This window comes from Festucalex cinctus, chromosome 14, assembly GCF_051991245.1.
Source record: "Festucalex cinctus isolate MCC-2025b chromosome 14, RoL_Fcin_1.0, whole genome shotgun sequence".
NCBI lineage: Eukaryota > Metazoa > Chordata > Actinopteri > Syngnathiformes > Syngnathidae > Festucalex > Festucalex cinctus.
Window position 1 is genome coordinate 5,314,322 of NC_135424.1, and position 22,306 is coordinate 5,336,627.

The 22,306-nt window shown below is 40.2% G+C and overlaps 3 protein-coding genes across 6 annotated transcripts; 1 reads left to right on the forward strand and 2 right to left on the reverse strand.

Moving 5' to 3' along the window:
- LOC144000997 (glutathione S-transferase omega-1-like) lies at positions 1 to 1,983 on the forward strand. The gene is made up of 6 exons (XM_077494873.1): positions 1 to 167; positions 866 to 974; positions 1,048 to 1,270; positions 1,355 to 1,456; positions 1,544 to 1,650; positions 1,730 to 1,983. The coding sequence occupies exons 1-6, from the start codon at positions 140 to 142 to the stop codon at positions 1,878 to 1,880; spliced, it is 720 nt and encodes a 239-aa protein (XP_077350999.1). The 5' UTR covers positions 1 to 139; the 3' UTR covers positions 1,881 to 1,983.
- Positions 593 to 17,290, reverse strand: fas (Fas cell surface death receptor). 4 transcript variants are annotated; one of them, XM_077494872.1, is made up of 11 exons: positions 17,193 to 17,290; positions 11,139 to 11,239; positions 10,767 to 10,904; positions 10,524 to 10,644; positions 10,383 to 10,453; positions 10,214 to 10,306; positions 10,078 to 10,124; positions 9,682 to 9,703; positions 9,356 to 9,603; positions 2,661 to 2,740; positions 593 to 1,280 (listed from the first exon to the last, which is right to left on the reverse strand). In XM_077494872.1, the coding sequence occupies exons 2-10, from the start codon at positions 11,179 to 11,181 to the stop codon at positions 2,708 to 2,710; spliced, it is 816 nt and encodes a 271-aa protein (XP_077350998.1). In that variant the 5' UTR covers positions 11,182 to 11,239; positions 17,193 to 17,290; the 3' UTR covers positions 593 to 1,280; positions 2,661 to 2,707. The 4 variants fall into 4 exon arrangements, with proteins under 4 accessions (XP_077350998.1, XP_077350996.1, XP_077350995.1 ...); XM_077494870.1 differs by lacking the exon at positions 17,193 to 17,290 and adding an exon at positions 11,511 to 11,630 and having other exon boundaries at positions 594 to 1,280; positions 10,078 to 10,121; XM_077494869.1 differs by lacking the exon at positions 17,193 to 17,290 and adding an exon at positions 11,511 to 11,630 and having other exon boundaries at positions 597 to 1,280.
- Positions 3,282 to 7,816, reverse strand: itprip (inositol 1,4,5-trisphosphate receptor interacting protein). Its single transcript, XM_077494868.1, has 2 exons — positions 7,536 to 7,816; positions 3,282 to 5,953 (listed from the first exon to the last, which is right to left on the reverse strand). The coding sequence occupies exon 2, from the start codon at positions 5,933 to 5,935 to the stop codon at positions 4,301 to 4,303; it is 1,635 nt and encodes a 544-aa protein (XP_077350994.1). The 5' UTR covers positions 5,936 to 5,953; positions 7,536 to 7,816; the 3' UTR covers positions 3,282 to 4,300.
- Positions 17,291 to 22,306: the final 5,016 nt, after the last annotated feature.

Sequence of the window (22,306 nt, forward strand, 5' to 3'; positions counted from 1 at the left end):
GGCTGATGCGTTTTCCCGGAAGCAAGCGCAAAATATAAACACATTTTCCACCCCTCGTCGTATTTTGCTTTTATCGCCGCAAGATTCGACTCGTTTGTGTAGCAAATCCTCCAGTACGTCGTGCCGTTCAACTGCAAAAATGACAAGCGTGAAGTGCGTCTCCAAAGGTAAAACATTTTAATGTGGGTTTATATTTAGCAAAACGTCTCTTACGTAACCGAGATTCAGCTACAATACTGCACAACTAAAATAATTTAAGACTTTCAAAATGCTTCTGAGTGCCTTTCTGTGTGACAACTGCCCCTTTTATTGACAAATTAAGGTGACTAGACAATACAATGGCCTTTTGTGTCACGTTTAAGAGACGTAAAAGGAAGAGGGAGTGCCTTGTTTTAGACAAGGCGGCTGTTTGCTTTATTTTCATACTGGTAAAAGTCTCATTGAAATGAGCAAACAATGTAATGCAATGAGATTATGATTTATTCAGTGTAAAAAAAATATATGAGTATAATTATGTTAAAATAGAGCAGCTAAAAAGTTCCACATCATGGGAAGGTGACTTAGCATTTTTTCAAGTTTATGCATTGCACAACACAACTATTGTGGCAATGTTATTACTTCACGACAATAGTATTTTGAAACCTCCAGGCTGTGTAATTTGGATTCTTCTCTGCATTCTGGTTCGCTCAAAGCATTTCCATTAATATGTAACTTAAAATTTGCTAATACAAACATTAGTTATTTCAAAATTGGAATAAATCGTGTTTACTTGGCATGAGGCGAGCATTTAAGAGCCAAAAGGTGTTTATAGTTTCAAACGTGAGTCAACATGTAGTGTTTAACAACGTTGTGAATATTTTCTTAGGTTGTGCTGCGCCCGGACCCGTGCCAGCCGGTTCCATCAGACTATATAGCATGAGGTTCTGCCCTTTTGCTCAGAGGACCCGACTGGTGCTGAATACCAAAGAGATCAAGTAAGCGATTCATCCCACCCCCTCAATTTGATTTAAAATAATTTTGTTATTTTATATTTTCCTGTTTTGTTAGGCATGACATCATCAACATCAACCTGAGGGACAAACCCGATTGGTTCCTGGAGAAAAATCCTTTCGGCCAAGTGCCCACCCTGGAGACGCCAACAGGGGAGGTGATTTACGAGTCTCCTATCACCTGCGAGTACCTGGACGAGGTGTATCCTGCGAAGAAGCTGCTTCCCGACACGCCGTTTGGAAAAGCTGAGCATAAGATGTTGCTGGAGAAATTTTCCAAGGTCACCGAGCCTAGTCACAGAACAAATGAAACGCACAAGTCGATTTAGCATTGTATTAAGACTGCAATCACAATTTTCCAACAGATAACACCATTAACCTACAAGATCCCGATGGGCAGACTGAAAGGCGAGGATGTCTCTGGGCTTCATACTGAACTGAAGCAGAAGTTAAGCAAATTAAACGAGGTAGGTTGACTTTTTCTGTTTGTGCTTTAATTATCAAGAATGTGAGTTGTCTTTTGGACCGTGACAATAGTTTTGTATATATTCCAGGACCTGGCAAAGAAGAAGACAAAATTCTTTGGTGGCGATTCTGTCAACATGACCGATTACATGATATGGCCGTGGTTTGAGAGGCTGGAGGCTTTCGAGTTGAATGAGTGAGTAATCCCCCGTTTGGAAGAAATATCAGTTGGAATCAAGGATAATAATGGCAATGATTCCCCCTTGACCTCCCAGCTGCTTGGATGAGGCGCCTGAGCTGAAGAAATGGATGGAGCTCATGTCCAAAGACCCCACTGTCAAAGTCAGCGGGCACAGCGTGGACATCTACAAAGCCTTCTACAAGACCTACTTGGAGGGCAAACCCAACTTTGACTACGGCCTGTAGGGTGGAGACAACGCCGACTCGTGCTTTTACCTGCCCAGTTTTCCTTTTATTATCAAGTACTGAGTCACACATATTGCTGAATAAAACCTGTTGTTGTACTCTGTATGTTGTTGGACAGCATTTTTTGCAATTATTTATATGCAGCCACATGAATGGATGAAATGTGTTGTACTCCATACGTTACTAGGCCTTTAAAAGAAAAAGAAAAAAAAAAATCATGTAGGGCAACATGACTTAAAAGTATGGTGGTCGTCTCCCAACCCAGAGGTTGTGAGTTTGATCCCATGTCATTTGTAACCACGTCGAAGTATCCTTGAGCAAGATACTGAACCCCCAGTTGGTCCTGATGCTGCGTCATCAGTATGTGAATGGATAGTCAAAATGTAAAGCGCCATTTACCATGTGCAGAGTCACATTTATTGTTGGATAAAATTAATTTAGGCAATTAATGCATACATCCAAAATGTAGGTTCAAGATTCAAGGTGAGCCTGGCAGAGCATGTCCAAAGACAGTTCTAAAATGTTGAGCATGCATCATACGTGTTTTAAGTTGGTGTATTTTTCTAGTATTTCATGCCGCATTGTATAAGAACAGGCAGTGTCTTGCTTCCCTATTAATTAAACAAGCATAGGGCATATGTCATGGTGACTCTGCACTTTTTTAGACCTGTCGTATTTCAGGTTCGACAACATGATACTTTCGTTAACAAGCTTTTGACTTAAGATGGGCGTAAAATGCAATGCGGTTAAATGTAAATATTTTCTCAAGGAGTGCTATACCTGTGCCGGCCGGCTCCATCAGACTGTTATGTACAGCAGGAGGTTCTTCACCTTTTCTCAGAGGATCCGACCGGTATTGACTGTCAAAAGAATCACGTAAAGATGCGCATGGGAAGCTGTTTGAGTACTTATTTCATATCCTTGATATCAAGGTCCATGTACTAGTGCACACTTTGTCTTAGTAAGTAAGAATCAGTAATTCTACTACTAGTATACAAATTTAAAAGTTACGAATGTAACTACGGTACAAGGGGAATTCCGTGCTGGTTACAACACCGCCACCTGGCGGTCGGGAGGGACGAAATAGAAACAAAATGTGATGAGATTGTTTTTAATACATCAGGCACGACATCATCCGTGTAACCTCAGGCATGCTAGATGATGGTTACTTGAAATGTAGAAATGAAATTCAAATAACAGATACAAACACTGGAGCTTCATTTCAAATCTAGCCTTTGTCAACACTGAGAATGACTACGGCGAGGAGCTGGAGACAACGTGACCCAAGGCCAGGATGAAACCAAGTTTGTTCTTTTTGTTGGCCTTTCCACCGGTGATTAAATCTGAGCGACGGTCTTTCAGCACTTTTTGAAAAAGCGTGAAAATAAAAAGGCACAAATGTGACAGTTCACAGCCTAAGAGGCAAGTGATTTTATTTGATTGGTTGAGGTTGATATGAAATGTGACATTTAACTGCAATAGCTGCCATCAAAATGAGGTAGTTTTTATGCCTATCCCCATTTGTTTGCAATTGTGTTACATTTTTACAAAAGGTTCTTGCGTCACATTGACACCGTGTAACTGTCTCCCATACAGTGGAATACACAATACACTCAGATCGTTTGCTGAATAGTACACTATACAGACAAAAGTATTAAGGACACTTGGGCATAAAGGACCACCACAATGATGAAACCAAGTCTTGTTGCCATGATGCTCGGATGAGATGCTAAACGTAATGCAAGTCAACCAGAACAGTCCATTTGCGGTCAATTCGATCCATGAGAAGGAAATGACCTGGACGAAAGAGAATAAACAAGCAACTAATCCTCGGTTGATTAATTAGGAGGGGGCTAGGGGGCAGTATTTAAAACATAATCCACCAGGACTAATCCTGGTGGATTGGATGGATTTAAACCCAGATCTGATCCAAAATTGGGGATTATACAAACCACGTGTAATCTAAAAGATTCAAATCCAGATTTGTAAATCCGATCCTGCCTTTAATCCAAATTTAAGCCTGTGTCAGTCCCAAATCTGGATCAGAACAGAACACACTTTCTGTCTCCTGTCTATGATCCTAGAGGCGGGATGGATTTGGGAAACTCAAACTGAGAGAATCAGGATTAAATTCTAAACAAATCCAGCCTAGTTTTGAAATACTCGTATATTCTGATCCATGGATATATGAAGTGGGATATGGAAATCTGGATCAGTTGAATCTGGATTTTATTATTTTAAAAACTGGGCCAAGGACGGCCAATGCTGCTGGTTTAAGATTTAGTGGGAAGTCAGGATTCAACCAAGTGTCCAAAGACTTTTGTCCATATGGTGCAGCTACAGCACTACACGTCAATATATGCACCATAAATAAAAACAAAAAATAAGTGCTTTGGGTCTACCATTTTGTTAAAGTATATCTAATAATCCAAGCCTCCACCAGATGAGAGGACTGGAGTGTACTCTTGCAAAAGCATGGCCGCGTTCCTCAACATCTCCTGGAGGTGGCGCACCGTCGCCGCGTAAAGGTCCCTCTTCAGCACCAAACCCCGAAACAGATTCACCGGTTCCGCTTTGCGGATCACCTCCGGGAGCCGGATCTCTCGCGGCACTCTGCCGTTCCCGATCAGGACGTGATGGAGCCTCTTCTCCCGCAGTCTCCCGTGCATGAAGCCGAGCGCGTCTCGCAGCCTGCGCTCGGTTTTGTCGGCGGTCCACGTCGACGGTTTGCTGAGCAGCAACAGGTGCAACAGGACCGTCTTCCAGTGGTAGTCGGTCAAAGCGTTTTCCCCCGTCAGGGTGGTCTGCTTCCTGTGCAGGAAGGTGACCACCTGAAGGCAGTGCAGATGGCAGGGATGGCGAGGTAGCGATTTGGCCACGTGTTTCAGCAGATTCCTCTCGTAGACGGCCAGCGAGAGAGGCCAGAACGGGTCTGGGGGTCCGCCGCCGCCGCCGCCGTCTGTGGGGAAGTGAGAGACCAAATAAGCGTCGGTGTCCGCCAGCCGGACGGCCGGTATGATGTTCACCGCGATGGATTTCCCCGAAGGGAATCGGATCTTCAGGGCGCCCGCCGCGTCCAGTCGGCGAAACGCGACGTCAAAGTCGTACTTGTGGGAGATTCGCCCCCACGCTTTGGTGAGCGACACCTGAAACCACTTCATGACTCGATCCTTGGTCAAGAGCGGCGTTCGTTTGGGGCAGAGCAGCTCATCCAGATTGCGGTTCACGGCGCGCACCGCGTCGGTTTGACTGTGTAGTAAGCACAGCATGTCCTCTCCCAGGTCGGCGGAACCGCACGGGCACTCGCCCTCGTGGCCCCCCAACCTCCTCACCCGGACGGTGCCACAGGCTTGCCTGTCGGGCGGCATGTCGCTCGACGGCTCGCACCACAGGTTGACCCGGAAGTCGAGCGGATCCGGAGGCGATAACGGCACCACCAAGTCGCACGTCGGAGGCTTGCGCGCTCGCCAAGACTCGAACGCGCTTCCGATTCCCACAAAGTCCCCGACCTCCATGTCGGCGTCTCGGTCCGAGACGCTCCGCAGGGATTCCAGGAGGTCGTCGGCGAAACCCTCCACGAACTCCCTCACCCTGCCCCTGTCGGGGGACGAGTTGCAAGTCCAGCGGTTCAGGACGTCCTTGTCGAGCACCATGGCGCCGGTGGGAAGCGCCTCGTCGTCGTCGAGCGACCTCGCGTCCGACTCGACCGTTTCCGCCCTGCCCATCTCGATCGCCAAGAACACCACGAAGGACACCGTGCCCCAAAAGTACCAGCTGTAACTTTCCTCCCAGCCGCCACCGTCGTCGTCGTCGTCGTCCTCCTTCCCATCCGCTTGCGAAAACTCCGCCTCCAGCTTGGCCCGTTCCCTTTCCAGCCTCTCCTCGTGCTCCCGCATGCGCGCCATCAGCTCCTCGTCCTGCTCGGCGATGGTGGCGTTCTCTCTCGGGAAAAGCGAGGGGTGGTTCAAAATGGCGGCAGCGACGACCACGCACACCCTTGCGATGGCTCCCTGCATCTTCGGCTCGGTTCTAGTAAGCGTCTCGAATGCAACCATGCAGCTGCAGCTCACTTCCTGGAATATACGACAAAAAAAAAAAAAGACTTTACTAAAAGAACACCAGACATATTTGTGGAGACATTTTTATAGAAATCCCACCGAGTAGAACATTTATAGTTTACACTAAATAACAAATCTGTCTACAATCTTGGTGGACATGCAGTATTCTAGTACAAACACAACAATGGAAAAATAGAGCATTATTATATTTGTAAATGACGAATGTGTGCTTCAGTGGCCAGTTGTGCCTTTGTAACAGGAAAACAATCCAGCTGTTTGCATAACGCACTCCACCCATCGGAGGGAAACAGACTAATCACATCAGAGGAAGGAAGACTGAACATCACTTTTTTAAATATAAATATATCCTTCTCTTGTTTACAGCAAGCCTGCAAAAATGAATAAATAAATAACATGTCGGGGACGTTCACACTATACATAAACTGATGGTGTTCAGGAAAGAATATGATTAACATTGCAAGAGGAAGTTGCATAAGGGCCTTGCATAGCTTAGCTGCACTTTACTCAACTCTGGCGAGGCACAACAGGATGGCTGAAGATGACGGAATTATTAATATGAAAGAAACGGCCTCTCGCTAAACTCACTAAAATAGTCACATGGCCACTGGGAATGTGCATAAATGAGACTAAGTGCTTTCTGTGTTAAAATGACAACAGTAAAATGGTGGACAAACTTACCCTGTGACTTACACAAGATGGACGCCTTCCAAACTTAGTTACACGCAAGCTAATGTCCTGTCAAAATGTAAAGTCTGGTTGGAACGACCACTTCAACCTCAATGCACCAAGAATTTTGTAAATAAGATTACAGTAAAATAGTTTTTTTGTGTTGGAAAACATGGCATTTTTCGGGATCGTTTTTAATAAGATATCGGCAATAGAAAATTTGGTCAAAAACAGCAAAATATGCCTCAATTATTTCTCAATATATATATATATATATATATTTTTTTACAGTTGTATGAGCTGTTTGTTTTAAAACATTTTTAGTACAATTGTATTCAACTTTTTATGTGCAAATGGTTACAGTACATTGACAGCTGTAACTTTTGTGAGGTGGTGCTTGGTGCAAAAAAAGTTTGACAACCACTGGCTTAAGTCATGGAAACTTTCGAGAATATAACCTTTTTCTGTTATTAAATGTCTTAAGTATAATCATGACTCATGAGCTCAGGTTTTCTGGTGGGGGGAAAAAACGACTACAACTTCTCGAACTTCAAGTGGGTGTTCCAAGGCGACGACTCTTCTGTTGTCCGGGCAACAAAATAGGAACACGCGGCCACAGTTACTACAACGTGATTCAATCCAGACGTATGAGTCACGTTGCAGTCCGGTGCTGCTACAACAACATACAAAAAAAAAAAAAAAAACAGGTTGTGTGGTCTATAGACTATGCTTGATGTGTGGGTTTATTTTAATGACAAGAGTCGTTTAATAATAATAAAAACAAAAACAAAAGCAAAGTTATAGTATCGCCTCGAGCATCTTTGCGAACGAACGAAGTTTAGCGGAAGTTTGATACACACTCGTATCTCAAGTACTACGATGGCCGAGATCAGGTGAGAACTGGGCTTACCTTTATATCTGCTTGGTATCATGGTGGGATTCTTTACGTGGTCGTCGTTCGGACTCTCTCCGGATTTTGGGGACTAACTTCACTTGAACTTTCAAGGCTGCTGCTTTCCGCTGACATTTCCTGTTCGAGCGCTCCACCCAGACCCGGAAGTCACGCCCAAGAGGAGGAATCACCGCATTTGTCCAACAAGCCATACTGCGCACGCGTGAATCATGGACTTATTTGAACAGGATGTATTTTGTGTTAATTTTGTTGAATAAAAATGGTATAAATCATTTAAAATCACTATATATGACTGATTTCTTGTAAACTAAGCACAGTACAGTAGCCATTTTTTTTCCTTCGGTGCTCATGTATTAACGCAAAATACAAATGATGTAATGTTTACAAATCCGTTTTTGTTATTGCTTCTTTCCTGCAATATATTCCACAAATATTTTTTTCTACTTTTGTTGAAGTCAAATCTGCTGTTTAATTTTAAATGAACATTTTAAACAGCATGTTTACAGCAAGTTTTTGGTTTTATTTTCATTTTTTAAAAAACATTCCTTCTGCATACATTCGTGTCGTAGTTAATACAAAAACAATTCTAAACTGCGGCTTGAATGTTAAAAAAAAAACATTTTCAAAAAATAACCTCTTATTTGTGCATAAAGAAGTAATTTAGTGAGGGAAAATACATTTCATATGTCTATTGCACCACACAAACACACTAGCCACAGGTTATATCATCCTTTTGTGTACTTGCAGTCACAAAAAGGGATTTGAGTGGCATAACTGAATGAACTTAAATGCCACAAAAGTCACAAGCATAATATCAGCAGGTTGCAACAGAAATACAGACCGGAAGAGTCACAGACAGGCATAAAAAAAAAATAAAAATGTATATGAACACTTTCATGGCTCAAAACTGCTGCTGTTAAATTTGCCATTTAGCACCTTGTAAAGAACAGCAAATTGTGAAAAACATACTGAAAGATTGAACAATTTGACCATGTGCATCAAATGTTTTAGAGAAGGTCAAATTAAGTTCACCTTTTTAAGTTACGCAGTAGTCCCTTGTTTATATCAGTAGCGCATGTATTTATATTTCCAGTTGAGGTTAAATTAAACGATTCATCCACTACTACATCGATGTATCGATTTCTATTTCTATGATGCAAATACATCGATCAGTGCTCGCCAAGTTGGCCTTCCAGTTGAAATATATCGATTTAAAAATGTAATACATCGATTTTATCGAACCGGATTAACACACAGAAGACTTGATATGGACGCACGTGACTTGATGCGGTGCACTTTGAAGCTCGCTAGCTGCTAACATAGCCATGCATTTGCCACCAACATCGCTAAAGCAGAGATCAAGACACGTGTTGGTGATTATCACGTGAAAAATCGGTAAAGTGGAAATGCTGAAAGCAACCAAAGAATAAAAAGATTGTAGCTTTTGAAAGAACGATAGCAGGCTTTGCTGAAAAAACAAACAAACAAAACAGTAAAATCTAGAAATATATTCTTAAAAAATATGATATAAAATTAGATATGTGCACTTAGCTTAGGCTCATTTTGTGAGTGATTTACATGTTTTCCAAGTTCTAGTGCTAAAATGAAAGTAAATACTTTTGTAAACACAACATGTAAACAATTCCACTTATATTGTTCTAATTCATTCATGAAGATTGCACGTACAAACCATATTGCTTCCTCCATGGGCTAAAGTTTTAGCTCAGGCATGCACAACAACAGTGGCAGTAAAAAAAATAAAAAAAAAATAAAAAAAAGTGGCCACAAATTCAATTTTCGGATAAAATAGCCCTCACCTTTTGCGCTTTGTCTTTCTGTTTGATGTCGTGCAGGATTTGAATCAAATTGTCCATGGCGTCCTTGCCCTTCTCCTGCACAAACGTCTTCAGTAGCTGCAACGTTTGCTCCTGACTGTCATGCGGGTGGTTTAGTTGGCAGCTCTCAACAATGACGGGGTTCATCCCGCTCCATATTGCCACTTTGGACATAGTCGTCCACCCGAGCTGTTCCACGATAGCGGGCAGGTGTCGTGAAGTATATGGTACTGAAGTCAAATATGAAGAAAAATTACAATGGTTGAAGTACGTGACTGGTAGATTTGGGCAAATGCAATGTTACTTACTGTTAATTGGCTGCATCTCCATCTACAGAAAAGGACAAAAGAGAGTCAATGTAGTTGCTCCATATTGTCAAAATGAAACATCAAAATCATGCCAACAAGCACAGTGACAGTTTGAGACGGCCAACCAACCTGTGCCTCCTCTCAAAAGGGGGAGCTAGCAGCAGTAACAGACAAATCAGAAGAATGCACGAATGCTGCACATGGTTGTTTCGATTTAAATAGTCGCAGCTTGCTACAGTGATCATCGCCAAAGAGATCATTATTTTTTTTTATTATTGCAATATCTCAAATGCAAACGGAACATGCCGGGGTTCCCCAGGGATCCCTTTCAGGGCCACTACTACTGTTCTTGACACAAATCCGAAAAACACAATTGACAGTTCTAGAATCACTTACTGTATCAGACGTCGACTGAATCGGTCGCTGTTGCTGACCTCGTCCTGCTAAAGTCAAATCATCCAAAAACAAGACACCATCATTAAGACGAGCAAACACAAACCTACACGAGCTGTACATTACCAGGAATACTCACGCTTTTTCCCGTTCCTTCGGATGCATAAACCAATCACAATTGTTGCGACAACTGCACAAACTACGGCGACTACAGCCCAGGCGTAAGATCTCTCTAAAGCAAATGCATTCAAAGATTTTTATTTGACAAATACACAAATTCACGACGATGAAAATGTTTCAAATGATACCTTCTAATTTGTCATTGCACACAGTGTCATTGGTGGCCGTGCAGGCTACTTTGACGCCTTCTGTACCGCACCTGTTGGACCAAAAGAAACAAATAAATATTATCCAGGGGATATTACATGTTATCTGATGATCAAACTTACTCTGTACAAGAACTGCACAGTTTACAGTCTTGATCCTTGGCACTAATGCAATAGTGATGCGCATCGCAGCGACACGTGGCGTCGCGGGCTCGGGTACACGCCGTCTCCACCCCCAGATTGGCTACAAAGGAAGTAGGTTGAAAACTTCACATGAACTGAATAATGTTTTTTTTTGGGGGGGGGGGGTAAATCATAAGGACTAAAATAGGAATATATAAACAAATATATTTTTAAAACGTATACCGTTGCGGTGTGAGCAGGATGTGCAACGTTGGCAGTTCCTGTTTTGGTTTGGGTGGCTGTTGAACGTGCCTGGCTCACACAGCTCACATTGCGTATCTTGCGGATGGGCGGCAGTGCAGTGCTCCTTCAGGCGCTGACCTTCAGGGAGAAACAGTTTGTTGGCCATCAAGTGACATTTTACAATAAGGGGATTCAAGTTGTCAGGACTAACCAGTAATCCCTCACGCCGTACAAAAAAACGTTTATTACTGTGGTGGTGAATTCACAACTTACACTCAAAGTTTTCAAATCTGGGATATTTCCAAAGATTTCAAACCCTTTGCAAAGTAACTTGTTAAGTTTGTAAAGATAGTGTGGTACTAGTTTGCTGACCTATAGCACAGAGGCAACAGATTCTTGTGTCATGTTGGTACATTCCATCAGCACACTGGACTTCTCTCTTCTTTTGCGTCTGCAATGACCCGTCGACCCCCCTGTAAATGTGAGAAAAATCAAAAGTGAAAGTAAGCAATGGACGTTTCATTTGCGAAATACAACGTAACACATGAAGGCGTGCTTCATAAAAAAAAAAAAAGTTTTGCCAGCGCCTTAACCACTCATATCATCCTGTTAAACCGTAGTTTTAATCATACAAATGTGTTTTAGAGGTTAACTAACATTAGCGACGGTCAAATCCGTGAACGCACCTGGCACTTACAGCACCTAAATTAACGCATTTAAAGCGAATTAAAATCTTTTACTTACAGCGACGAACAGGAACCGAACAAGACAAGGATGAAAAAACACGTAAGAAAAGAAGAAGAGAAAGAATACGTCGCCTTCATGTTTATGGACTTTAAAGTGAAACTAGTATGACAGCTTAGCTTCTGCGCATGCGCACAACTCCGACGGCTTGTTTCGTGACTCATCGTCACATTCAATTTCTGGACAAAAATAATACAAACAAATTATAATTAAGTTCGAGGGAAACCGTTTTGGGTGACAAATACATAATCATGCCATGGAACCAAACCCAATTTCAATGGCACATTAAGTAAATCAAATTAAATTAAAAAAACAACAATAAGTATGTTTCTTAAGCGATATGGGATTGTATTGTTTATTTTTCAATGCCATTCACAGTTTTACAATGTCTGTTTATTCAACTCCGTCCATCCACACGTTTTTGGAAATTCGATGCACATGCTATTCCACGTTCATACACAAGAGGGAGTCATTATACTTGGTACGGAGCGTGAGAAAGAAAGGGAGAATAGAATATACAGCAAGGGCACAAAAAGTTATTATTATTATTATTATTATTATTATTTTAAACCAGTGTATCATTTAAATTTTACAAGACCTGCCTCAAGATGGGGAGGGGACGGGGGTTATTCACACTATTTTAAAATAGAAAATAAAAACGTTAAAAATTGTCCTTGCATACCTACACTCGGGCAGACACAAAACAAAGGAAAACACTGATTGTTCTTTTACTTACAAAAAGTCTCTTTTCCATAAATACACACTTTTTTTTTTAAACTCACAGATAAATCTTTTATTCATCTTTTTTTCCATGTTAAAAGTTTGCTCACATCATTCAAGTGTGATTTTATTTTAGCATTTGGAGTCGTCCTGAGTGGAATTCAACTGTACTTTCACTTACTTACTAAAAAAAAAAAAAAAAAAAAAGCACCTGACCTAAATAAATGCTTAAAAGCTAACAGTTCTAAACTGATATATCCTTAGGCAGTCATTCGCTTTGCCTACCACAAGAGGGAGCAAAAAATCCGCACACGCACTGAGAACGCAAATTCGACACAAAAAGGCCTCAGCCGAGATTCAAACGCAGAGAAGCTCGGCTGCGAGGCAGTTATGCTAACCACTAGGTTCCTATACAACGTTATTATAGTTACTGAAAACAAAACTACAACTAAAATAGAAAAAAAAAACATTTAAAAACATAGCAAAACGAGAGTCATTAAAAATAGCTAAATAAAGTGCAGCAAAAAAATTTCTTTATTTTTGTTGCGATCAATTAATTTCAACATGAGCATTGGGGGTTAATTTTAAATGTACTGTATGGCTGAATTGTAGTTTACTTTCTTTTATTACGCAAGACAGACTGGCATTTAAAAAAAAAATCAAAAAAATCCTGCGCTCGACAAATACTCCATGTTTTAAAGATTAAAACTCATCCTAAAACTAATACAGCTTCACTAAAACAAAGCATTTTCAAACTAACAAGCCTGCTCTATAAACTAATTCAAACTAACATTTATTTATTTTTTGCATACCAGCTCTTTTGTTGAGCCGCATTGCCAATGTTTGAAGCTCTTTTTTTTTTTTTTTTGCAGTGCTCACCCTGTGAATGCAAAACTGTGACTGAGGCTTGAGCGCACACACAGAACAGGAAGTGAGGATTCGGGCCGCTCCTGCGCTACAGGAAATAACCTCAGCGCTCATGACACGGGTCTCTGGGGGAAAGCTCAGCAACTTCCACTGCTCCAACGTGGTTTTATGTTCGCTGCTGCGGTCAAAGGCACTCTTAAGTCCGCGCTTGTACACATGCAGTAAATCTGTAAAGCTGCCACTAGGCCATGTGTATGGTAAGCCGTTTGAGCATTTTTTTTCCCTCCTTTTTTTTTTTTTTTTTTGATATCCAGCTTAAGGTCCACGTACTAGTTTGCCCTTTGTCCTCACTAGCCACTAGTACGCTGATGTTGTCCTACTAGTGAGAGTGTACTATGAAACTTAAACCGACTATCCAAACAGCTTTCCATAAATGTAACTTAAATGTAACACTCGTAACTTTTTGTCCTACAATATGTCAAAGTAGTTCTACAAATGTGGAAAAATGTCAGTAAGTAGACAGCAGAGGATAAAAACATGAATAAAGACAGTTCTACTAGTGCACCCTTGTGGTTATATTAGTATACATAAGCACGCAGGTAACAAAGATACTAAAATGCTAATCTTGTGACAGGAAAAAGTTTATTTTTACTTGCCACAATACATCCGTGGAACCGAAGAGCAGACTGAAACAAAAGTACAAAAAAATAACAATTTGCATACCACATATTTTGCTCTTCCCGAACCGTTGACAGTTCGTTGAAAATGAATTAAATTGCCCATCCATGGTCGACCACTACTGTTTATTTCTTTAATGCAATGAAGCCTGAACCATGAAATATGAGAGAAAATTCAGATTCTTTGTAAATAGAGTATTTATTGGTCCTTTTGAACATATTTTATTTTTATTTATTTTTTATCAACTTCCACATATAACTTTTGATTTGTGTCTTATTTGATACATCCGGTCACAACGCTATGAACTTGTACATTTATAACTGATATGTCTGTTCATTATTATATTTTTGACAGATTAGCATTAAAAAAAAAAAAAAAGAAAAAAAAAAAAAGAAGAATATTTCCCACTATTTTAATTAGGGATGTAACGATAAGGGTAATATTGTGATACCGTGATATTAAACCTGCCACAATATCTTCGTCGCCATGTTCACAATATTTAAAAGGAACACATCTGTTAAAAAAGTTGATTTCCATTTGTGCAGCTCTAGCACCCTCTAGTGGCTAGTGTATTAGTGCAATTTAATTTTCATTAGGGATGTTTTGGCCTTCTACGTTTAAAATCTAAGAGTTGTATCTTGGAAAACAAAAATGCCTTTTCTTTCTGACAGCTTAAGCCGGAAATCAAGGCCACGGAATAAACGCTCCAACGGCTTTCCATACATGCGTCTGCGTGGAGAGATCCCCCACCCCCCCCCCCCCCCCCTTGCAGCAACACATCCAGCGGTTTGCTTAATTACAGCTTAGTGTATCGGCGTCCTGTACACGCAAATGGGATTTGAGGATGGCGGCGGGGGCATCCATTGGCGAGACAATGGAGAGGAGCGCCCATTGGCTGGGGGGAAGGCGAGAAGAAGGCCGGCCGGAATATCCCGTCGTGATGGATCTGTCGAGACTATTGATATTGGAGGGGAAAATCCCAAACGGGACTTAAGAGGCTAAGCCGAGCCTGTAGGCTGGGCCACGCTCGCTTAAACCCTGCTTGTCCCGTCCTTTACCTCTCCTCTGAGTGGGTCACTTCATTAGGTACACATCGTGTAGGACGACGGCATCATACAGAGTGCATTTCACAACAAAGGAATAAATTGAGTTTACGGAACCTTGTATTGAAACCCAACTTAAAAGTAGAAGTCAAAACAACTCAGCTAATTGATTTGGAGCAAACAATTTGCTAGCTTTGTTATGCTAACTCATAGTATTGCCATATATATCAATAATTTGTTCATATTTATATAAAAAAATAAAATAAAAAAAACTTAAATTACATGTACTATTTTAACTATGCTATTAGGCAAAAAATTTTGCTATATTATGTTTATGTGAAGAATAATATGTACTGTAGCATTATCATGTTCTTTTTAAAATATTTGATTAATAATAGTTGACATTTTGCAATATATTTTAAGTTAATTATTTTAGTGACAGCATGCTTTATTAAAGGAAATATTTTCTAATATAAATTTATAACATTTTTAAAATAATGTTTGAGTTTTTTTTAACTTTTTTTTTTTTAACAAAGCATTTTAAATACATTCCCTGTTGAATGGGAGCCTTGCTGCCTTTTTTTTTTTTTTTTTAACAAGAAAATGCAATAACTTTTTATATTTTATGCATTTACAAAATATGAGTGATTTTTTTTCTCACCATAATTTAATAAAATGCTAAAAAATAAAAAAATAAAAAATGAATGGGAGTGCGGCTATATATATATATATATATATATATATATATATATTAGATTACAATGTTTAATTTACTGAGCAGTATTTAATGTATGAGTGATATATTGACATCCAGTATGAATCATAAATCTTTAAAAATAAATAATTAAAACAATTCTATCTAATTTTCCTCAGTAAGCTTTTTTTTTTAAATAAATAAATACTATGAAATATAATGTACAAATGAATAGATGAATTAACTGGACTGGAGCTTTGCTGCCATTTCTTTTCTTTTTTTTAACATGCAGAAATTAAATTAAAATAAGTAAATTTACCTCATTATGGAAAAAAATGCGTATAAAAAGAAAATATTCACATTTTATGGCTTCTTTTCTAAATATTTAATACTGTATGAGCTAAACAAATCAATTAATCCGCCTTTTATTAAGGCAACAGTTTATGTGAAATGCTCTCAATTCGCCCACACATATACTGTTTATCGCCCGCCCCTCTCTCTCTCTTTTTTTTTCTTTTTCTGCAATTAAAACACACACGCACGCACACACCACTCACACGCATAAACACACACACCGAGCTATCACCTCCCACCCACCAGCCTGGAAAATATTAACCTCATGTCACCTTTTCATCTAACTTCATGCATCATCATGCTCGCAGGGCTCCGCACGCACGCCACATGTTGCCCCCCCCCCCTTCTTTTTTTGGTACTGGTCCTCCTGGTTCACACACACAAAAAAGCTCCTCAAGAGAGTCACTCGGGACATCTCGGCCCGAGGAAGGCCAGAGAATTTCGGGGAGTGGAGGAGAAGGAGGAGGGTTTGGTTGGAGGGGACCAAACGGCAGGAAATGAGAACGCTCCCCCGTGACTGGGCTGCATGTGCAATCGGAGGCCCAGATCAGTCGGAGGATTAAAGGAAAAAACAGAGAAAGTTAGCAGTTAGGAGGAGGAGGAAATGTTTGAGCGGCCTATAAATAGACGACTCATGTCGGCGATGATTGCGAGAGGCATGCGAGCATTCATTATTCAGCCTCGTTTTTGCCGACTGCATTAAAAAAAAAAAAAAAAAAAAAAAAAGAGGGGTATTTTGTTTGTTGTTTGTTTGGTATGACGCCAACTCTGCACTATATTAAATGTGTAACATTTGGTTGACAGACTAAAACAAGCATTGAGAGTTGCTTGCCTTTGGTGTAATACCACATTGTGCCACAACATGCCAGGCAGCACTGAGGTCTACTGGGGGGGAAAAAAATGCAGCGTAATTAAAAGCAAGAAGAAGCAAATATTAGCTTAAGTAAAGGCCGTTCCCAAAAATGTGTCGTCATTTCTGCTTGTATGTGTTGCTGCTCTGTGTGTTATGCTAACTATGTCGTTTTTCACATTATGCTGTATGTTAGCTTAGCTAAGCTAAGTGACCGCCATTAGACGGCTCTACATCGTTTGGTTGAACATTTTGATTTTAAATGTACAATTTTTATGTGTCCTTTGTTTTATGCGTCAAGGTTTGTGGTAAAGTTCAAATGAGGGTGACAAACACTTTGAGTTTCTCAAGCTAGCTGCCATGATTGTAATCAAAATGAACAATGTTTAGCACCGTTCCTGGTTTTATTTTGGTAGTTTTCTACTTCCTGTCGTTCCCTGTGAAGAAGAACCATTTAGTGATGATGAACCACTGACCTGTATATATGACTGGATAGCTGCTAGCCCATACACGCCAGTGCAGGCCATCGAAGTCACAGGGCGGCCATCTTGTTACTCCCACCTCACGAGAAGACTACTGAAACTATACGGTATACGTACAGATGAGACATATACAGCTCGTAGGCAGTTAGTATAAGGCCGGAGGCAGGGTGGGGGTTTTGTGCCGGGGTGGTCACTATTTTATAACAAGTTAAAAAAATAAATAAATAATTAGCAAGTGGATGGTATGTGCTACTTTGAAGACCACCTTTTTCTTTTATCGCACAGTACCTGAGACCCCAATATTAGATTTGGCAGAGACATCTTTGTTGAATTAGTTATAATTCTTTAATTTAAAAAATTATACAAGTTTCCTCCTGTACTAAACATCATTAAGCATATGATTTATACATTTAAGGCAAGTTGTAAAATGTCTGAAGTCCTCTTGTGTATGTTTAATAAATTTAAAAACAAGTACCGTCTCAAATGTTCTCCAATTTCAATACTGTAAATGTATAGGATTGTATGGTGAGAAACGTTTCTTGGGAGGAGCAATATGGCGGTCTCGTCTTGGCCCTTCGGCTATCCGGTCATATAGATCAATGAGAGGAACTCAGCCATTAGCTTCTCCTGCTAGCTGCCATGCATTTATCAGTTCGGCAACAGTGTTTTCTATCTTGATTGCTTTCATTTTAGTATGTTTCTACTTTCTTTTCCTTTTTGTTTGAGTGACGTTTGACAAAGAGGAGCACCAAGTGGAGATGTATACTCCGGTTTTAGCATCTCATGCTAACTAGCTAGTTGCCACTATGTTAACAGCCTAACGTCTGCGGTATAGAAACCATCTAAGAAAACTTTATTGGTTTTAACACTCTTACAAGTTCTTTTGAACACCGACATGCTTTTATCAGGCAACAATGTTTTGTATTTTTTTTGCTCTTATTTTAGTATGTTTCTACTTTTCCTTTTTCTTTGAGTGCCGTTTGACAAGGATGAGAACCAAGTGGAGATTTTATGCGCCAATGTTAGCATCTCATGCTAGCTGGCTAGCTGTATAGAGACCATATAAGAAAACTTTATTGGTTTTACCCCGTTACGATTTCATTTGAACACCGAATTGTTCAACCAAACTATTAAAACGTAAGTCGGTTAGCTTAACACAAACGTAATGCAAAATGCTAAGCTAACGTAAATTAGCAATGATCGTTACAGTAGTTATCATTTTATTAAGATCTAACTGCCATAAGGCTGAGGTTCAATTTCATCAAATACAGCGTTTACTGAACAGATTGCGTCGGACCTTGGAGGTTGCGCTGTCCTAAACTGACCACAAAGCACTTTAAAAGCTGCCTTGGTGGTCTGGAGACGCCGCCGTAATTGTCTTCCACGCACACTCAAGAGCCATCTGCTTTGTTTGAGCATGTCCACAGACACAAAGGGGATTTACGAAGGGCCCTCCAATAAGCCTCAAAGATGTTTTGGGAGCGAGGCGCGAGACCGCCGCCATCGCCCTTTCCCTGAGTACAAGAAGACGTCGAAGGCTTTTTTTTTTGTTTTTTTACATTGAGGGGAGGCGCAGGAGGCCTCATTCATAATTCAGAGGCGTCGTCGCAGCGATACGAGAGCGCAGGACGCATCTGTCTGCATTATGCCAGCATTGCCTCGCCGTTGCATCACCCAACCAGCACTCGTTTGCTTCCCCCCCCCCGAGTGTTTTAATGCGCCGCCTATCAGCGTCGCTCCGGCTGCGGTCTAATTTCGGCCTGGGATAAGAGCCTTTATTTGTCACACCGCCTCCGTTTTTTTGGGCCGTTTCCTGAGATTGGCTTGCCAAAACATGGACTGTACACGAGCTAGCGATAAAAAAACACACAGAAATGATGGGACTGATCATCTAATGGATGGAGGAGGGTGTTCAGCGCGTATGTTATGAGCCCGAACTGGAAGCCCCACCCCCCCCTCGTTTCTCTATGCACACATGTATAGCCGTTTCCCCCACACAAAGAGAGGCGCGTGTGCCTTATTACACGCACGTACACACACACACACACACAGCTGGCTGCTGGTCCGTCTGACCTAGTTTATTTCTGTAGGCCGCTCTTAATGGAGAGCTCGGCGTTATTGTTGCCGCTATTTGCATTTCTGCCCCGTCACGGACAGATGGCACCAGAGGTCGAGCTGCTCCGAGGCCCCCGTGCGCACACGCTGGCAACACAATCAAATCGACTCAAGCGCCGCACTGTACGCACACAAATCGTACCTGTTTGTTTCGGAGCTCCACTCAAGGAGATCTAATGCGGGCGTGCGTTTGAGGCGGCGACATAAGAGAGGAGGCGCTTGTATCTGTGGCAAGCATATTCAGCGTTAGGCTTTCTTTGTCTCATATTTTCAACAGTTGCAGAGGTGCAATCATTGATGAGTCGTTTTGATGTTTTTTTTCTTAATATAAAATGGTCCAAATGTTCAGAAGGAACAACAATGCTAAACATTTTTTTTTTTTTACTATTTTTTTCATGTTAACAGAGCAAACCAGTAACTTAATCATAATACTTTTTGCGTACGGTGAATTTGAAATAATGTCCCGTTTTGAAAAAAGGGAAGGAATTTTTTATTTATTTTTTTGTTTAATCAAATTCAGACAGATTAATCAATTACTGAAATAATTGTTAGTTGAAATAGATACAGTAGATATAATATACACTAAGGGCGGACCGAATTTTTATTTTTTTATTTTTTGGTAAGGCAAATCCCGCTTACAATATTTGACAGAATAAAAGTCAGATTAATTGGTTCAATTAAAAAATAAAATAAAATAAATAAATACAGTATAACTTATTTTTTGGTCCATTAACCCTTACAATAATAAAGATGTGAAGTACAGGCAGAATATTTGACTGTTTTACAGTGCTTTGTCCTTTATTTATTCTTTTTTTTTTATGTACCCCCCCAAAAAAAGAGAGAAAAAAAAATCCTAAATCATCAACAAAATCTGCAGATTTATAGAAACAAAACATGTCAGGAAAAGCCTACTAGAACATCTGAACTTTATTTGGGGTTAAACAGCAGCCATTTAAATGGTGGTAGGGGTCTGGTGGCTCCCATTTAAAATATGTTTAATTATGATTGGATAATTCTGAAACAAACCACATCCCCAGGTATGAGGGTGTGCACACTTATGCAACCACACTATGGCAGTTTTTATTCCCATCTAGAAAAGACTTCACTTATTGCTTTGAAAAGGTTTCTTTTGGTCTCTTGGTTGTGCTGAATTTCATCATTTATTGACTCAACTGTAGCGGGTACCCAACGTCGATTAAGAGTACGGTGTTTAAAAATGTATTGTACATTTTTATGACATAAATTATTGCCTAAATTTTGGGGTCAGCGTTAAAATATTTAGCTGCTTTTGATCCGAACAACAGTAAAAAGACGACCGTAAACTTCACAGATGCCACGCTGGCTCTTGACAGATGTCAAACAGACAGAAAAGTTGCAGAAGAAGAAGAAGAAGAAACCACAAATTGGTGAAGGTGATTCATCATTTCCTTCCTATTGTGCAGGAAAAGTGCAGCAAGTACAGCAGCAAAACCTGCCAGTGATGTCTAGCAGTTTTCTTTTCACTCTTACTACAGGTTGGAGATCAACATTACTCAACTTTAAATTGACATTGAAATTGCACTATAAATTAAATGTACTTTTTCAAGACACTTGTTTAGGTAAAAAAAAAAAAAAAATCTATTTTATGTAAATTACAATTGAAGTACAATTATAATTTATTTGCTCAAGAAGACTTTCATAATATTCCACATCTGTCTTAAAAATGCTACTTTATTCTTGTCATTTCGGTTTATTCGATACAATTTTTTTTAAATTTAATTTTTTTGTTTTTGTTTTGAGTCCTCACAATACATCTAGTACTTTTGATATATAACATTTCATTGACCGTAACACTGACAACAAAACGACCACATGATGATTCGCTGATGAGTCAAACTGCAGTATAGCGCCAACTACAGGTGAGGAGGACTTACTCAATGTCGGATTTCTTTTTAGCCTTAATTCATTCCCTCGCAGCCATTTTGACTGAAGCAACCCCCTTCGCTCCCGGTCGTTTTACTGGATTTTGACTGATTTTGCAAGGCCCACAGAATATTGTGGTCTATTAATATATAAAAAAAACCAAAAAAAAACATGGATAATAATAAATAATTATGTACTACTTTTTTGGAAGAAAAAAAATCTTTATTCTTATTATACAAATTTTTTATCTTTGGGAAAAATACCACTTTTTCCTCATGTTGTTGATACTTCTTATCACATAAAATGAAGACTATTTTTGTAATATTATACACACACAAAAAAATAAATCAATTAGACTAATATACACAGTCACCCTTAAAGGATACTTGACTCATTGAACAATTTTCAGCAGTGAAAAGTTAATATTTTTTCCAGAATGAATTTGATAATTTTATTATTTTCATGTACAATTAATACCTTTAGAAAGTAATTTTTCTACTTGCTGTTGACTGATGATGACATCACCTGTGCTGAGGAAGTCGGTAATGACCAATCATGGCTTACCTGTTTTCTGGGTTTGCTTAGCAAACTGAGCCATGATTGGTTGTTCCCTACTTCCTCAGCACAGGTGATGTCATCATCAGTCGACAACAAGTAGATTTTTCTTTAAATTTTATTAAACTACCTCATTAATTAGATAAAATATGAACTTTTGACTGTTGAAAATGTCTCAATGAGTCAAGTATTGCTTTAAGTACAGTAACAAAACAGCCTTTTGATACTTGTAGCTACTTCCCACGAGTGACGTTGTGCATCTGCGACCCGCCATGGATGTTTGTTTGGGGGTTGGATCGGGGTCGTTAGCGAGCGGGGGTCATCTAAAACCGGATCTGCGGCAGAGTCGCTTGAGAGGCAGCGGGCGTAATATGGAGCTGGCTTTGTGCTGGCCAGATTAAAGTCATCATGTTTTAAAAGCGTTCTCACGGCCACAATACGCCTCCCGTTGCAGCTCTGCTACTTCTCACTCTGTGTGTGTGTGTGGGGGGGGGGAGATCGCCTGTCACGCACACACACCGTGGCGGGTTCAAGGA

Bases quoted from the DNA above. Each gene is read 5' to 3' on its own strand.
- LOC144000997 (XM_077494873.1), top strand. From the start codon at position 140: ATGACAAGCGTGAAGTGCGTCTCCAAAG. The intron at 168-865 runs GTAAAACATTTT...ATATTTTCTTAG, and splicing joins CGTGAAGTGCGTCTCCAAAG to GTTGTGCTGCGCCCGGACCC. The intron at 1,457-1,543 runs GTAGGTTGACTT...TATATATTCCAG, and splicing joins AGTTAAGCAAATTAAACGAG to GACCTGGCAAAGAAGAAGAC.
- fas (XM_077494869.1), bottom strand. From the start codon at position 11,590: ATGAAGGCGACGTATTCTTTCTCTTCTTCTTTTCTTACGTGTTTTTTC. The intron at 10,905-11,138 runs GTCAGCAAACTA...TTCTCCCTGAAG, and splicing joins CTGTTGCCTCTGTGCTATAG to GTCAGCGCCTGAAGGAGCAC. The intron at 10,307-10,382 runs GTATCATTTGAA...CATTTGCTTTAG, and splicing joins GTGCAATGACAAATTAGAAG to AGAGATCTTACGCCTGGGCT.
- itprip (XM_077494868.1), bottom strand. From the start codon at position 5,935: ATGGTTGCATTCGAGACGCTTACTAGAACCGAGCCGAAGATGCAGGGA.